This window comes from Asparagus officinalis, chromosome 8 (genome assembly GCF_001876935.1).
Source record: "Asparagus officinalis chromosome 8, Aspof.V1, whole genome shotgun sequence".
NCBI lineage: Eukaryota > Viridiplantae > Streptophyta > Magnoliopsida > Asparagales > Asparagaceae > Asparagus > Asparagus officinalis.
The window spans coordinates 6,364,665-6,381,604 of NC_033801.1; the positions used below are offsets into that span (position 1 = coordinate 6,364,665).

The 16,940-nt window shown below is 39.5% G+C and overlaps 1 protein-coding gene across 5 annotated transcripts; it reads right to left on the reverse strand.

Annotated features, from left to right (window-relative positions):
- Window positions 1,532-16,937, reverse strand: LOC109851313 (novel plant SNARE 11-like). 5 transcript variants are annotated; one of them, XM_020421377.1, is made up of 11 exons: window positions 16,831-16,921; window positions 16,570-16,729; window positions 13,443-13,535; window positions 13,221-13,314; window positions 13,071-13,108; window positions 4,858-4,929; window positions 2,963-3,019; window positions 2,770-2,846; window positions 2,577-2,651; window positions 1,654-1,788; window positions 1,532-1,546 (listed from the first exon to the last, which is right to left on the reverse strand). In XM_020421377.1, exons 2-7 carry the CDS (start codon window positions 16,572-16,574, stop codon window positions 3,016-3,018), a joined length of 306 nt encoding a protein of 101 aa, XP_020276966.1. In that variant the 5' UTR covers window positions 16,575-16,729; window positions 16,831-16,921; the 3' UTR covers window positions 1,532-1,546; window positions 1,654-1,788; window positions 2,577-2,651; window positions 2,770-2,846; window positions 2,963-3,015. The 5 variants fall into 5 exon arrangements, with proteins under 5 accessions (XP_020276966.1, XP_020276965.1, XP_020276964.1 ...); XM_020421376.1 differs by lacking the exon at window positions 1,532-1,546 and having other exon boundaries at window positions 1,554-1,788; window positions 16,869-16,937; XM_020421375.1 differs by lacking the exon at window positions 1,532-1,546 and having other exon boundaries at window positions 1,554-1,788.

Here is a 16,940-nt window from a genome sequence, read left to right on the forward strand (position 1 = left end):
TCAATATCAATGAGCTCTTTTGTATCATATGCACTATATTTGTTTCATTGTTATTATTTAGTTCTCATATTTGTTTTGTACCCGCATGTATATTCACTTATATATCTGTACCCATATTCGAATTTAGCAGATATAGATTCGAATTTTTCTTTCTGAGACATATCTATATTTTGTATCCATGTTCATGATTGGTAAACGGATACAACTATTATAAATCTTATATCCAAACCTTATCCGGACTGTATACATCCCTCATTGTAGGTTATCTATTTACAATTCGGTGATACTATAAAGGGTCTGTTCACAATTTAACACTAAAAGAATTAGTTTTTATAATGTATGATCATGCTTGGAAAATAAACCTAAAACATTGTTTGTACTCTAATAGTCTACTAAAAGTTGCTCTTTCCTCCAGTTGTATAATTATAACTTTTTTCTCAGATCTCAAAAATATTATTTTATTATCATTAAAAATTTTATTTTTTATCAAAATTGTAAGTCTAATTGGATATTGGGCATTTGCTTGTAAGAACTGAATTCTTAATTCCATGAATTTCCCATTTTTCACTCAACGACGAAACCCTGCTTATTTCTTTTTTTAGGATCTTTCGCAAAAGATAAAATAACATTTTTTTTCAAATGCACAAAAAAAATTTCCCAAGTTAAGAGGAGTTGAAATGGGCAGAAAGCCTGTCATAACTGACAAAAACTGTCAGTTTTGGCAGGCTTTCTTGTAAAAACGCCCCAAAAATAACGTTTTTGCAAGAAAGCCTGTCAAAACTGACAGTTTTGATCAGTTTTAGCAGGCTTTCCCAAGCCCTCTTCAGCAACCAAACGGGCCCTAAGAGGAAAGATAATTTAATACAGTTTATCTTTAAAAAAAAACAGAATTTTGAAACATTCCTCAAACGGAAGACGCTGGAGACATTTTCTTCTTTGTTACCCTTTTCTTTTCTTCCTCTCGCTTGCTTAAGGTTTTGAGCTTGGAAATTTCAAGATTATTTGTTTATACCATTTCCAAAATTTTGACCATCACTCTCCTTTCTCCCTCGTCAGGAACTCATCATAGCGTACTGATTCAAAGGGATCGATCCAACCACAAACATGATATTATGAGGGGGCTAAAAGCTACGTTGTCAAAAGTACCCGCTTGCGCCTGCTCGTGTCCTACACGTACGGCTACACCCTAAAGAAGTGATGCTATAAAAATCACAAATAACACCAATATGTTTTAACTTTCATTCTGTTGAAAAGTGATGGAAGACTTGCTAATAACACTAGGCAACGAAAATATCCTCTCCCGTGCATGTCTTAATGTTAACCAGCTCTGTTACGCTCTACACATAATGAAATTTAGTGTTATATATATACACGAAAATGAAGGTCGATACAAAGCTCTGTTACGCTCTACACATAATGAAATTTAGTGTTATATATATACACGAAAATGAAGGTCGATACAACAAGAATAATGTTTAGGATGGTTCAGTAACAATCAGAAAACACTGTAGCATGTTAATGTCTTAATGACTAGCTCTGTTACGCTCTACACATAATGAAATTTAGTGTTATATATATACACGAAAATGAAGGTCGATACAACAAGAATAATGTTTAGGATGGTTCAGTAACAATCAGAAAAAATGGCCTTACTCGTTATTAAGATGCACATAGCCTGCGGCGATTTTATGTCTCGCTTGAATCCCACAGGAGTTTTCGGTTGCTGGCTTGAGCTGGAGGAGCAAGCCCGGGTACATCAGGAATGTCCTTGTTAAGAGGGTTAATGATCTGACAGTTAAAGAAGAGATAAGTTAGTTCAACTGCAAAAATAATCCCCAAGAATAACAAGAACGAAACATATACGCACAATTCAGGCCGATCACTACATGGCCAAGTTATTGCATATATAAAAAAAAAGTTTCCGTGTACACAAGTGACTACATCCTTGTCATAAATGGGACTAAGTCATGAGATAGAATTTTGGAAAGCTTTATGTCTGATTTCCTGTCTGCGCAACAGTAACACCAGCAGATCTCACTGAAATAATAGTGCATCCTTGAATCATGACAAAATGAAAAAGCTCAATAACTTGGAATTGTACTTCCACCCACACAGAAGGAGAGAGGGAGCAGTGAGGGCAACTTTTTGCGGCATGCTAAGGCAAATGACGAATGAACTTTCGGCCAAAACGTGCAGGATGCTGGCAATATCTAATTTAGTTTGAGCAGAAAGAACTACCGGTTTATCAAAAATCAGTAAAGATAATCCACAAGGATAACCTTAATTGCCACTATCCAAGAGTTAAACTCATGATGCTGAAGATTGGAGTTCAAGGTAGAAAGAGTTCAGTTCAATCTTATCTTCGCTACGATGATCACCAGCTCAAACGTCAAGTTTGAAATAGCAGGCTGTACTCAAAACACGACAAAACACAGCAAATACAACAGAAAGAGAAGCCTCAAACGTGGCCAAAGGATGCGTGAATGTGAATAGATCAAGAAGTGCAACAGTGGCAAAAGCTTCAAACATTGGAAAATGAAGCATAACGAGCATTATTAGGTATAGGGATGTCCAACCTTCACAATGACAATCGCTATAATCCGCATTACAATTAGGACGAGCATGGCCATTATACAACGGTCAGTTGCAACCTTAAATAAAATAAACATTAAGAAATTACAAGTGAGGAGGCAGCCAACACAAAAAAAGGGAGGATACAAGCCGAGAAACTCGGAGAAAATGAATAGAAACCAGATCTTACAGCCTGACCTGCCTGCCAATTGCTTTCACTAGTTTAGGTTGCTTTCTTGATTTAGAAATGGATTGAGTTGAGTTCATTGACAATTCTGCTCATTTGTTGAGTCTATCAGTATAAACATGAACTAGTAAAATTTAGATCTAATCAAATTAAATTGAGACCAAAGAGAAAATAAGGATTTCTCAGTCCTGACACACGAGATACCTGTGCCTTGAGAGCAGCTGCAGTTTCAGCTCCAACATTAACTGTGTCTTCAACTACCTAGAGGAAAAAAACACGCAAAAATTAAACCATTTGAAAGAAAAAGGAAAGATAAATACCCACTACATAAAGCGTCTGTCATAACTGGATCCTGATATAGATCATGAACACAAGGTTGATACACGAGATGACATCAAAATCCTCAATCATTGTTTCTTAGTTCTGGCTATTGAAATATAAAACATACTTATAGTTGGTAACATAGAAATTTTCAATAAAATTATTATAGTGCAGATTTCATTATAAAAAAAAGGCTTCAACACCACGATCAAATTTTATACTGTCGTTAGACCTAGCAGATTCAGAATGAACTGTTTGTTAAAGTACAGAAAGAAATAGTTTCAACACATCAGATCTGTAGTCGGAAGCAAATAACACAAGAAAATGTTAAAAAGCATGATGCTTGTATGGAGAGATGTAAATCTAGATTGCTGATACAAAAAAAAAGGCATGGTCAAAATTTACCCAATGGTAAAACGAGTATCTTCAAGCCAAGAAACAAGATTACTCAAAATAATTGACACTGGCTAATTCAGAAATTAACGTTCTTTAATCGCTCAATAGCTTGATCTGTTTCATCCATCATCTTGTTACCATTATCCATCAAATGTTGGTCATATCTACAATAATATAGGCTTTTTATCAACAACAAGAAATGTCTACTAAAATAGTATCATCAATTCTTTTATTAAAAAAAGTACTAACATTAAATAACATATAAATGCATTGACTTCAATTCAGAGGCTAGTGGAGAATCACACTTGCTAGCACTGCCAAAAATTATTCCATGCACCCAGAAGATTTAGAAAGATCCAGTAAAGGAGAAGAGAAGAGGACGAAGAAAGGTTGAGCATTACACCACTACCGACACGGATACACTCACATCAACCGAGCAACAAGCATACACAATTGTGTACACACATGGAGAATATATTTATATATATATGAACATGTATTTTAAAACAAGGGAGAGAAAAGTGAAGAAGTTTGGTATTAACAAGGTTTTTTTCCCCGGTTAACATACAGCAATAAAGCAACAATAACAAAGCCTCTTATCCCAAAATTTTGAGGTCGGCTACATGAATCCTTTCTTCCATTCAATTGTAAATTCTTTTTCCTCTTAACATGATTGCATAAGACAAGGTTGCATTATGTTGAGAGCAACTTCCCAAAGGGAGAGCTTGGGGTTGATAGTTGTTCACGCTAAAACTTAATAAAATACTAATACTGCCAAAAACTACTGCCAACAATTTTCTATTGTATAATTCGGCTTTTACAACTTTTCCTTAAATTTGAGAAATTACCTTCGTTGACAGCTCCAAGGAAATAATGTTATTTTTCTTCACACAGGGCAATAGTGAAGAAAATGCTCTTCTCATTGTTTTAAGGCTAATCTATAAATAACTACCATGAGCTGTCATCTTTATTGCATAAAACTCCTTCCAACTTGTTTGATGATTCGTAACACCTTCCTCCAACTTGGCCTTAGTCTTATCTTCACGGTAATTCCTGTGATCTAGTCTTAATATCAATAAGCAGCTTTCCAATATTCAAATTTCCAATAAAAGCCCAATTCTCTCGGCCTCATCTTCACCTCATTATCAAATTGCCAAGAATGAAGGCAGTGAAGCTGCCAGAACAGTCATTCCCTCTTCTCTCATATTAACATATATAACAAATTTCGTGCATGCAAATGCACTAATCACTTAGGTTTTGCCTAATTAAGCATATCCTTGAAGGTTTCTCTTCAGCATGGAAGAAGGTCAAAGTGTCGGGTTAAAAAAATTTCCAGGACGGCTTCAGTGATTTCACGTAATTATGCTAAGCATGCAACTTACTTTCGGCCATAGCCTTCTGTGCCAGGAGCATCAAATAGATCAACTCGGTTAGCGTCAAAGATACCAGCATACCTGCAATAGCATGCACCAGCTTTGCCATCAACAGAATTGGAAATGGCATCACAATGCCTCTCAGGTAAATAGAAAGTGGGATATAGAAGCATCAAGTGTCAGATAATATTTAACTAAGGGAACGACGTCAGATAATATCTAAAACAAACTGCAATTTGGTTTCTGTTAGCAGCGTTTTACAAAATGATGAATTAGTTTGGAAGGATAACCTGTTGACCTATTTGAAATTTCTTCTCCAGGCTTTGATTGGATATAAGCGTTTGTTTCTGTTGGCTTTCAACTTGTTACTTAACAAAAATTTTCAGATATGCAAGGAGCTTGCCTAAGCAAGCAACTTCTAGCATTTCTTTTTTTAACTTATAGCTATATGCCAATGGAAATCCTAAATACGGAAAAGGGTTAAAGATTGATGTGTTAAGATAAAAAACAAAGTCATAACAAAGAAATGGACCATCCTTCAACTTTGATGCTTACACAATGATGATCACTTTTATTGTCACGTGTGAAACCTTTGTGAAGGGTCTTAAATGTCTTCAACAAACTATCGTTCTGCTGTTTTTCAACTTTGTGAATTATAGTTGAACCATGACACTAATGACTGAAGAAGTGGCGAGAGAAGTTCAGGAAATCAACAGGAATTAGCCAGGCAGACTGGTGGTTGACCGCGAGTCAGCGGCGGTCGACCGCGAACATGCACAGGAGAGCAAGAGGCTCTGGAGCTGAAGGCGGTCGACCGTGACGGTCGACCGCGCGGACCCTGTAGGCGATTTAACTCTCGAGAATTGGTTCGGTCGACCATCGCGGTCGACTGTGGGTTTCCTGTAATCGATTTATTCTCTGTCGGTGGTGTTCGGTCGACCACGTAGCGGGTTTGCAGTTGGGTCAGTTATTTGACCCGATTCATTTTGAAGCTGATATATAACTCTAATCTTGATTAGTTAGGGTTAAGCAATGACATTTTTGAGCAGTTTTTGGGAGATAATTGATGCATCCAATTGTGGGAGATTTATGAGAGATCTAGAGCTTTGTTTTAGGGTTTGATCGGTGAGATTTGTAACTCTATTTGTATTCTCTTGATTTCTAATAGTAAGAACTCCCTCCTCCTTACCTCATGGATGTAGGCAACTTGCCGAATCACGTTAAACTCGTTGTCTTGTTGTGATATTGTGTTTGGCTTATTAGTTGTGATTTATCTCTTGTTCTTGTTCGTGTCGCTTTGAGGCTTCCGCCGCGCACATCAATTGGTATCAGAACTTCAGGCTTGTTTGAAGGATTCGGTGAAGAATTCCTATCTGAAGAGTTAGATCGATAATATGGGAGAAGCAAACACATCAGGTTCGTCTCTTACGAAAGCGATACAGAGTCTAAGCATCAATAACACGAAGATTGATGTTCCGAAGTTCGACGGTAAGATTAATTTCGGATTGTGGAGGTGTCAGGTAATGGACGCCTTGGATGCACAGAATTTGAAGGAGACTCTTGAGTTACAAGAGAAACCCGAAGACATGGAGGATAAGGTTTGGAAGAAGATAAATAGTAGAGCTTGTGGAGTTATTCGGTCATTCTTGACGCCGGATCTTATTTATGATGTTATGAACGAGACGTCGGCGAAGAGAATGTGGGAAACACTCAATGAGAAGTATCTTACTAAGAGCATTGAGAATCGGTTTCATTTGAATAAGAGGTTTTACCAGTTCAAGATGAAGAGGGGAGTTTCCATCAGGGAGCATGTCAACAATTTCACAAAGCTACTTTCAGATATGACCAATGTGCATATCATGGTTGAGGATGAAGATAAGGCGATGTTACTTTTGTGCTCGTTGTCGGAAGATGATTATGGTACGTTCGTTATAACTATGATCAATGGAAGAACTACTGTTAGCTACAAGGAGGTGACCTCAGCTTTGGTGAATTATGAGTTGAGGAAGAGTGATGATGAACCCTCCGAGAAGACATCAGGAGATGCATTAGCTATTCGAGGCCGAGATCCAAACCGTCGCCAGTTCAACCGCTCAAAGTCAAAGAATAGGAGTGCCTATAAGAGTGTTGGTAGAAACTAATATTGGTATTGTAAAGGACATTGGAAGATTGACTGCCCAAAGTGAAAGGAAAAAACTGGGAAGAACAAAGAAAAAGATGTACAAGCTTCAGAAGTGAATGTTGCAAAAGCTATTGATGAGCATTCAGATTCTTCGAGCTATTCGTGTCCTGCACTACCGTCGGTTTGCTATGTTAGTTTCACGGAGTGGATGATGGATTCGGGAGCTACATATCACATTTACCCTAGAAGGGATTGGTTCTTCAGCTTTGAGGAGTTAGAAAGAGTGAATGTCGTGCTTATAGATAATGACCACGAATGTCCTATTAGTGGTATTGGTTCAGTCCGGATTAGGATACATGACAGAGTGATTAGGGAGTTGAAGGAAGTGAGGTTCGTGCCGTAGTTGACAAAGAACATCATTTCTCTTGGGACTTTGGAGGTAGCTGGATATAGAGTGATCTTAGAGGATACTACAGTGAAGGTCACGAAGGGTTCTATGGTGGTGATGCGAGGTGTCAGGGAAAACAACCTATACTACTTGAAGGGCAAGACAGTTACAGGGGATCTGGCAGCTTCTATCACTACAGAGAAGGACACTACCACTTTATGACACATGAGATTTGGACACACAGGTGATAAGTCCTTACAGTCATTGACAAAATAGGGGCTATTGAAAGTTGCTAAGACCTGCAAGATGGAGTTGTGTGAGCATTGTGTACTTGGGAAGAAGACTAGAGTGAAGTTTAGCATCGCTGTTCACAACACCCGAGGTACATTGGATTACATTCACACAGATGTTTGGGGTCCTTCCAAAAACACATCTCTTGATAGGGCTAATTATTTTGTCACTTTCATTGATGATTATTCCAGGAGGAATTAGGTATACCCTATGAAGCATAAATATCAGGTCCTGGATATTTTTATGGGGTGAAAAAAGAAAGTGGAGCTGCAGACAGGAAGAAAGGTGAAGACTCTACGTTCAGATAACGGTGGAGAGTACAAAAGTGATCCATTTCTGTAGTTTTGTCGGGATTACGGCATTAGAAGATACTTCACAGTTCGAGAGACACCGCAACAGAACAGGGTGGCTGAAAGATTGAACCGTACATTGCTGGAGAAGGTACGATGTATGATGACACATAGTAGATTGCCTAAATCCTTTTGGGCCGAGGTATTGGTTTATGTGAGCCATCTCGTGAATAGGTTATCCTGCACTGTGATAGACAGGAAGACTCCTTTGGAGCGTTGGTTTAGTTCGGTGGCTAGTGATTATGAGTCGCTTCGGATATTTGGGTGTCCAGCTTATTATCATGTCAGTGATGGTAAATTAAATCCGAGTGCGAGGAAACCTGTCTTAGTGGGATTTAGAGATGGAGTTAAAGGCTTCAAGTTATGGGATCCACAGGACAAGAAGATAGTTATTAGCAGAGATGTCACATTCGATGAGGCGTATATAATGAGGTCTTGAGTCCCTCAGCAGGTGGAGGGAGACCAGACAGTTGAGATATCACAGCAGGTGGAGGATGATGTGAATCCATCCACTCCAGATATCATTATATCCATCGAAGCTCCTACAGAGGTGACACTGAGAGGAGAGGAGATGACAGCCAGACAGATAGAGGATACAGTGGATGGTAAGACTCAGAAGCAGGATCATGTTCAGGAGTCCATTGCAACAGATAGACCGAGGAGGGTGATTCGTCGGCCAGCTAGGTATAATGATGTCATGGTCGCATATGCATTATCAGTGGAGGTCGTTGATGATATGGTTCCATCCATATTCAGGGAGGCAGAGTCTAGCCCCGATTCGATTAGGTAGAGGAAAGCTATGGAGGAGGAGATACGATCTCTTCAGAAGAACGACACTTGAAAACTTGCAAAGCTACCTAAGGATAAGAAAGCTATTGGTTATAAGTGGGTATATGCGAATGAGGGATCTTTTATTAAGGACATTTGGTCCAAAACCAGATTGGTTACCAAGGGATATGCACAGCTTGAGGGTATTGATTACAACGAGGTATTTTTACCCGTTATGAAGCATTCGTCGATTCGAATTTTATTGGCGTTAGTGGCACAGTTGAATTTGGATTTGGTCCAAATGGATGTAAAGACAGCCTTTCTACACGGAGATTTAGATGAGGAGATCTACATGACACAACCCTTAGGATATGGATGTAAAGACAGCCTTTCTACACGGAGATTTAGATGAGGAGATCTACATGACACAACCCTTAGGATTCAAAGCTGCAGGAAAGTACATGACACAACCCTTAGGATTCAAAGCTGCAGGAAAAGAAGAATTGGTTTGCAAGCTGAAGAAGTCTTTTTATGGTTTGAAGCAATCATCGAGACAGCGGTATAAGAGATTCGACAGCATCATGATTGGCCATGGGTATACGAGGAGCCCATATGATCCATGTGTTTACATGCACAAGCTACAGGATGGTGAGCACATATATTTACTTTTATATGTTGATGATATTATTTTGTGGGAAAATTTGCAATAAAAAAAATAAAGGAAAATTGATTTGTATTCCTTCGATCTCAATTACAATTTGGATTTCCTGATTACAAAAGAGAGAAGAATTAATCTGGATTCTCCCCTTTGTTTAATTCTGGGTTCTTCACGGTGACGATGAAATGCCTCCCTCGAATGCTCACGTCGAGTTTGCTCTCCGTTGACGATCCGACGTTTTGATTCACTGGAACGATATCTTCTCCTTACGATTCGACGTTGTGGAGAACTTGCGTGGCAAGTTTTAGACTTTTGATGAGTTGATAACTCTGAACGAGTTTGAAACTCTATGAAAGAGTTGATTTGAACCGAAAGTCGGTTAATCTGCCAAGGCTGAAAGCTCTCAAAACTGCTCCCAAAAGATGAATGTTGATCTCTCTTTTGTGCAGTTTTGATCTTCAAAACTCCAAATCGAAGATCCCCAAGAAGAAGCCAAAGATCTCCTCCTCGCTGCCAAGTCTCAGATCCAAAAAGTCACCCCGAACTCAATTGAGTTTACCCATATTTATAGGAAATTAAGGGGTGTAACCGCCCTCATTAATTCTCTCCATAATAGGGTTGAGAATGGTGTAACCGCCCCCTTAATCTGCTCCTAAGTGGGACAGAAATCCCTCAAATCGTGGAGGAAAAACAGTTCCTGCAACTGTTCAGCTCGTGTTTGAACGAGTCAAACGCCCACGTTGGCGTTCAGGACCCTAACTCCGTGTTTTAGAATGGAGACGCAGAGTTGGGTACTCGCTGGGTGTTGAAAAACGCGAGGGTCGCTCGTGTTTTGGAGTCTGAAGGTTGGAAACGCGGGGGTCGCCTGCGCTTCGTTTGCTGAAGGTTGGAAACGCGAGGGTTGCTCGTGTTTTGCTTGTTGAAGCTTGGAAACGCGGGGGTCGCCTGCATTTCAGGAATTGAAACGCGAAGATGAATTCTGTGTTTTAGAAGGAGCCAATGACTTATAGCTTCTTCTGCAGAGCGTTGCAAAGATTATTATCTTATAATCTTCATCTTGGCTCCTTGAAAATATGAGAGTCGTCAGATTGTAATCCCCGATGTTAATTGTGAAGGCTGTTGATTAAAGCTTTCATCAGTTGTTGTGAAGGTCGTCAGATTATAACTTTCATCAATCTATGTGAAAGTCTTTAAATTATAGCCTTTTGAAAGTCGTCAGATTGTAATTTCCATCATCGGTGTTTGATGGGGGATCAGCTATCTATTTTGATTTTTAGACAGCCTACAGATATACTTATTGCTTTCAGGAATTCTTCGACTATTCGAAAGTTAAAAGAGGAGCTGTCATCCGAGTTCGAGATGAAAGATCTTGGAGAAGCAAAGAAGATATTGGGTATGAAGATCGAGAGAAACAGGGTGAAGGAGAGATTGAAGCTTACACAGAAGAGCTATTTGCAGAAGATGTTGAAGAAATTCAGCTTTAAGGGCAATGCAAAAGTAGTTAGCATACCATTGGCTCCCCACTTTAAGCTTTCAACGTTGATGTCGCCTGTTTCAGTTGAGAACATAGATTATATGTCGAAGGTCCCATATGCCAGTGCAGTAGGTAGCTTGATATATGTGATGGTGTGTACGATGCTAGATTTGTCATAGACCGTGAGCATGGTATCGAGATATATGCATGACCCCGGGAAGGATCATTAGGAGGCCGTGAAGTGGATTCTACGGTATGTTAGAGACACCATGGATGTTGGTTTGGTATTTCAGAAGGATGAGAAGAATGAGCAGGATTGTATTGGTTACGTGGATTCAGATTATACTAGAGATCTTGACAAGCGTCGTTCTACTTCAGGTTATGTGTTTATATTGGCAGGTACACCGGTATATTGGTGATGTATGCTTCAGTCCACAGTGGCTCTCTCTACTACAGAGGCAGAGTATATGACGGTGATTGAGGCTATTAAGGAGGCATTGTGACTGCAGGGATTATTGGATGACTTGTGGGTCGCACAGGAGACCATTCAGGTATTTTGTGATAGCTTGTCGGCTATCTATTTAGTAAAGAACCAAGTTTATCATGCGCACACGAAGTACATCGATGTCAGATTCCATTTTTGTTCGTGATGTTTTGGATGATGATGATGTCATATTAGAGAAGGTCCACACGAACGATAACCTTGCAGATATGATGACCAAAGTTATTTTAGGTGTGAAATTTGGTCATTATTTGAGGCTTTTGAACATTCTTCAGTGTTGAGACCTTTGGAGGCCATTTGGGTGAACTACGTTCGGCTTGATTTCTTGGGCAAGAGGATACGTGGGCAGTCTTTCGATACAGCCAGTTTGATTCAGATGGGGGGAGATCATTTCAACTCATGTTTGATTTCTCGACTTGTTGTGGATTGAGTCTGTTGTCGTGGGGTGTTTCCACGACGTCCTGGATGCAACAAGTGGGACACTTGGATGATTTTGTATCGGCTCAGCTTTGGTAGAAATATTCGCCAAGATGGAGAATTGAAGAAGTGGCGAGAGAAGTTCAGGAAATCAGGGTGGTCGACCGCGAACATGCACAGGAGAGCAGGAGGCTCTGGAGCTGAAGGCGGTCGACCGCGCAGACCCTGTAGGCGATTTAACTCTCGGGAATTAGTTCGGTCGACCACCGTGGTCGACTGTGGATTTCCTGTAATCGATTTATTCTCTGTCGGGGGTGTTCGGTCGACCGCGGTACCTGCACGGTCGGCCGCGGTACCTGCACGGTCGACCGTCACGGTCAACCGCCACGGTCGACCGCGTAGCGGGTTTGCAGTTGGGTCAGTTATTTGACCCGATTCGTTTTGAAGCTGATATATAACTCTAATCCTGATTAGTTAGGGTTAAGCAAGGACGTTTTTGAGCAGGCTTTGGGAAAGAATTGATGCATCCAATTATGAGAGATTTGTGAGAGATCTAGAGCTTTGTTTTAGGGTTTGATCGGTGAGATTTATAACTCTATTTGTACTCTCTTGATTTCTAATAGTAAAAACTCCCCCCTCATTGTATCGTGGACGTAGGCAACTTGCCGAATCACGTTAAACTCGTTGTTTTGCTGTGGTATTGTGTTTGACTTATTAGTTGTGATTTATCTATTGTTCTTGTTCGTGTCGCTTTGAGGCTTCCGCCGCGCACAACAATGACCTTCTCAAAATAAACAAGGAGCGGTCTTCACAATATTCAAGGAAAACTGGCCCCCATTGCCAAAAAAAAAAGAGTAAAATAGAAAGGGAATAAAGAAACTCATCCACCCAGCTCCCAGAGAAATAATGAAGAAAAGCAGATCAAGCGCCACAGCAACAGTTGCAATATGGAAGTGAGTTTTTCTTCAATGTGCATATGAACTCCTAATTTGGTACATGATCTTCAGATGGAGCTCCTATAATGTTAAGATAAATCCAAGGAAGTGGTGCAAAACACAAAACTACTAGAATATCAAAATTGGAGAATTTCTAGGGCCGTGAGCAATTGATCTGAAAGAGCGAATACATTAGCTTGGAAAAATGTTCCATTGTAGAATCAACCAAACAAAATCACGGAGACTAAATAACTGTATGTATTCACATGAAAAAAATCATTAAAATGGAGATAAAAGAAATACAAGGACAAACTCACCGCTCCTTCAGAGCAACATATGAGCTCAACTCTTTAATCTGCAAAAGAAAACCAACCTAGCTAATATACAGCTACATGTGCAAGGATGTAAATATGAGCTCACATGTTTGGTTATATAGAGATCAAAGAAATTAAGAGATAATACAATACCATTGACTGCTTTTTCTCACTCAGCATTCTGCTGGTGTCAGCACTACTTCTGCCCTCCTCTGCCTTCGCCGCTCTATCAAACTCTTTGATCAACCTTCCGATATACAAAACTTTAATATCTTTATCACATCCAGTTAGAAAATAGTTCAAGTTTTGTGTAAAAGACAGTTTATTTTGATGGAAACTACAAATCGATGGTCCAATATAAGAAGAAAACTGCACCTCTTGCATTTTCGCATCTTTTCTGCGAGTTCTTCCAGCTGCCTACTCCGCTGGGTAGGGTCTTTGACCTTCCCCAGCTTCTGAAAGCCATTCCTGTTAGCAATGACAGAGAATTAAGATATCATTTTGCACAAAAATATTTATGACCCAACATCAGTTACGGCCTCCTGACATGGTTTAATTGTAGATACAGATAACATTTTGAAAGTAAAGTACACCAACTTATTACATGTGTTAATTATACAAATTTCAATACAATAAAAGTTTATGAAATTTCGATGTTCATGACTCAACTCCTCCTAACATGGCTAATAATCACAGAAAAGTTTGGATAACTAATTGCACTTAAGTGCCCAATAGTTTTCCTGTCCTTGCACTTAAATGCTCTGTCGTTTCAAACCGAGCAAAAAAAAGCCCCAAGTATTTAAGTGTTGCAGATGAATAGCACATAGTTAAAAGTGACCCAGACAATGTTATCTTTTCTTGTGTCACATAACAGAGAGCACTAAAGTGAAACTCTTAGAAACTTTGAGGTACTTAAATGACGCCATTTACAAACTTTGGGGCATGTATATGCGACATTGGGTAAACAATAGGACGCTAACATGTAACATTTTGAAATTAGGGGCATTTATCTGCAAAAAGTAAATACTTGGCGGTATTTTTTTGTTCGGTTTGAAAAAGGAGGTTACTTTAGTGCATGGTCGGGTAAACTATAAGGCATTTAAGTGCAATTAAGCCAAGCTTAAAAGTAAAGTACGCTTCTTAGACATTAAAAATTAGGGGAAAATGTGTATAGGCCCCCAAAAAATAAAGGGGATGTGACTCAGCCCCTCAATATTTTTCCCATGTTCTTTAACCCCAAAAAACCCAAAAAATGTGATCTGACCATTTTTCACACACTCCCATAAATCAATCCAAAAATGTTCCGAAAATACCACTTCCCCTTCTCTTCTTCTTCTCTGTTTCTTTCTGCTCCTCCTCTCTCCTAACTGCTCATTTCTCCTGTTCTTCTCTCCTCCTCTCTGCATCGTCGTCGACAACGGTCTCAAGATCGACGAGCAGCACCGTCTCGATCGCCCATTACCGCCGACGGTCTGTGACCCTAACCGACTTGATGCGTTCCAGCTCGTGAATCGGAGAGATAGTCGGGGGCACCGCGACAGAGTGCGTGGCGATCTACTGCTGCGTCCCCTGCAGCGTCATCAACCTCGTCATCTACTCGGTGGTGAAGCTGCCGGCGACGATCTGCCGGTGAGCGCACATGAAGGGCAGAGGCGACGGATCATCGCGATGAGGAAGAAGGTGACAATGGAGGTAACACTGATCTGGTCGAGCTTCGATCTTAACGACGGAGAGAGCGTGAGGATGAGGGAGGAGTGGGGGATTCCTGCGGCGGCAATTCCGTTGCCGGAGGTGGCAGCGATGGAGACACATTTCTCCTGTTCTTCTCTCCTCCTCTCTGCATCGTCGTCGACAGCGGTCTCAAGATCGACGAGCAGCACCGTCTCGATCGCCCATTACCGCCGACGGTCTGTGACCCTAACCGACTTGATGCGTTCTAGCTCGTGAATCGGAGAGATAGTCGGGGGCACCGCGACAGAGTGCGTGGCGATCTACTGTTGCGTCCCCTGCAGCGTCATCAACCTCGTCATCTACTCGGTGGTGAAGCTGCCGGCGACGATCTGCCGGTGAGCGCACATGAAGAGCAGAGGCGACGGATCATCGCGATGAGGAAGAAGGCGACAATGGAGGTAACACTGATCTGGTCGAGCTTCGATCTTAACGACGGAGAGAGCGTGAGGATGAGGGAGGAGTGGGGGATTCCTGCGGCGGCAATTCCGTTGCCAGAGGTGGCAGCGATGGAGGAGGAGATGTGGATGAGTTTTTACGAGACGGGGTTTTGGAGGAGTCTATCGCAAAGGGAAGATATGTGTAAAAGTAATTAATTAAGTTTAAAAAGAGGGGTTAATGGACAAATTTAATAGTGATGTTTTTGTGATTCTTTGTTGAGAAGAATTTAATTGTTATGTAGATCTTTGACAATGTACATAAATTTTTAAACTAAAAATTAATGTCTTTGAAAGACTGAAAGTCTCTTGAGATGATTTATCATTGATATATAAATCTGAGAGGCACCCGAATCTGAGTATTTTTGTTGATAGTGAAGATGATTTGAAGTGCACAGTAGGATATAATTGAAATAGTGTTAAGTATCATATCTATATGTTAACTTTTATCAGAACATGTTAACTATAATAGTTATATGTTGACTTTTAACAGAACGTGTTAACTTTCTTCCTAGTCTGTTAACTTTTCATACTGAATGTTAAATTTTGTTGTTTTATGTTAACTTTTATCCAAACCTGTTAACTTTCGCTGCTTTATTTTTGTAGAAGCGTTTAAAAAAAGCTATGACCAAGTATTTTATCTCATCCTAGATTATAAGTCTAATCATATCGTGTATTTAAACAATATCAGTTGTAAGAATGTAAGAATTTTATTATGATGAACGTTAACATGTTCAGTTGAAAGTTAACATGTAACAATGAAAGTTAACATATTATGATGAACGTTAACATGTTTAGCTGAAAAGTTAACATGTTATGAGGAGAGTTAACATATAATGATGAAAGTTAATATAATGATGAAAGTTAACATGTAACAGTTAAAGTTAACATAGAAAATATGTCATGTTCTTGCTGATCATGAGATTTGACAGCTGATATTGCTTGAAGGATATGTACAGATTATATACAATTGTATGAGATTTAATAGGGTAGCGTAACTTGAAGATTATGTACATAATATGTATATATTATGTACACAATAACCTCAAGATTATGTACATATTATGTACCATAATATTTAGGTTTTGATACACATAATTTATATATAATCTTCAGTTTATTATGCACATCAAGTTCTATTTGAATGAACTTATACATATTCACATGACAGCCATAATACATTTCACATACAATCGTAATAAATTACATCAAAATTGATCACTAAATAGACAATACATTTCATTAAATTTTGATCGAAGTACAACCTCATCCAAGCAATAACAAGCTTCATGTTCTTATTTATTCAACTTAAACTCTTGTTTGAGTTTGGAAATTACCTCATGACATCTCAGTTTCATAGTACTTTTCAATCAATTTATCCTTTAAATTCAAGCTTCTCCTCAAATTAGTGAGTTCTTCTCTTATAAGTGGAAATAACTGAGTTCCCACACTATACACAGGGTTGTCAAACCACTCCCGAAATCTACAACCATCATTCTGAAATTATGCACAAAAACAAAATTAAAATCAAGTTAAATCATGAACCATAAATCACAGCCACTTGAGCAAAAAATAATAATAAATCCAAGATTGCTTACATGAGGATTTTCATTAGTCATAAAAGTGTAATACTCACACTCTAAACCTCATGAACAAAACTCGACTCGAAGCCCCTATCCTCCTCCTCCTCCTCCTCCCCCCAGCTGCA

Excerpts from the sequence above, each read along its gene's own strand:
- LOC109851313 (XM_020421377.1), bottom strand. Across the intron at positions 13,315-13,442 it reads AAGATGCGAAAATGCAAGAG|GTTGATCAAAGAGTTTGATA; the intron begins GTGCAGTTTTCT and ends GTATATCGGAAG. Across the intron at positions 13,109-13,220 it reads GTGAGAAAAAGCAGTCAATG|ATTAAAGAGTTGAGCTCATA; the intron begins GTATTGTATTAT and ends TTTCTTTTGCAG.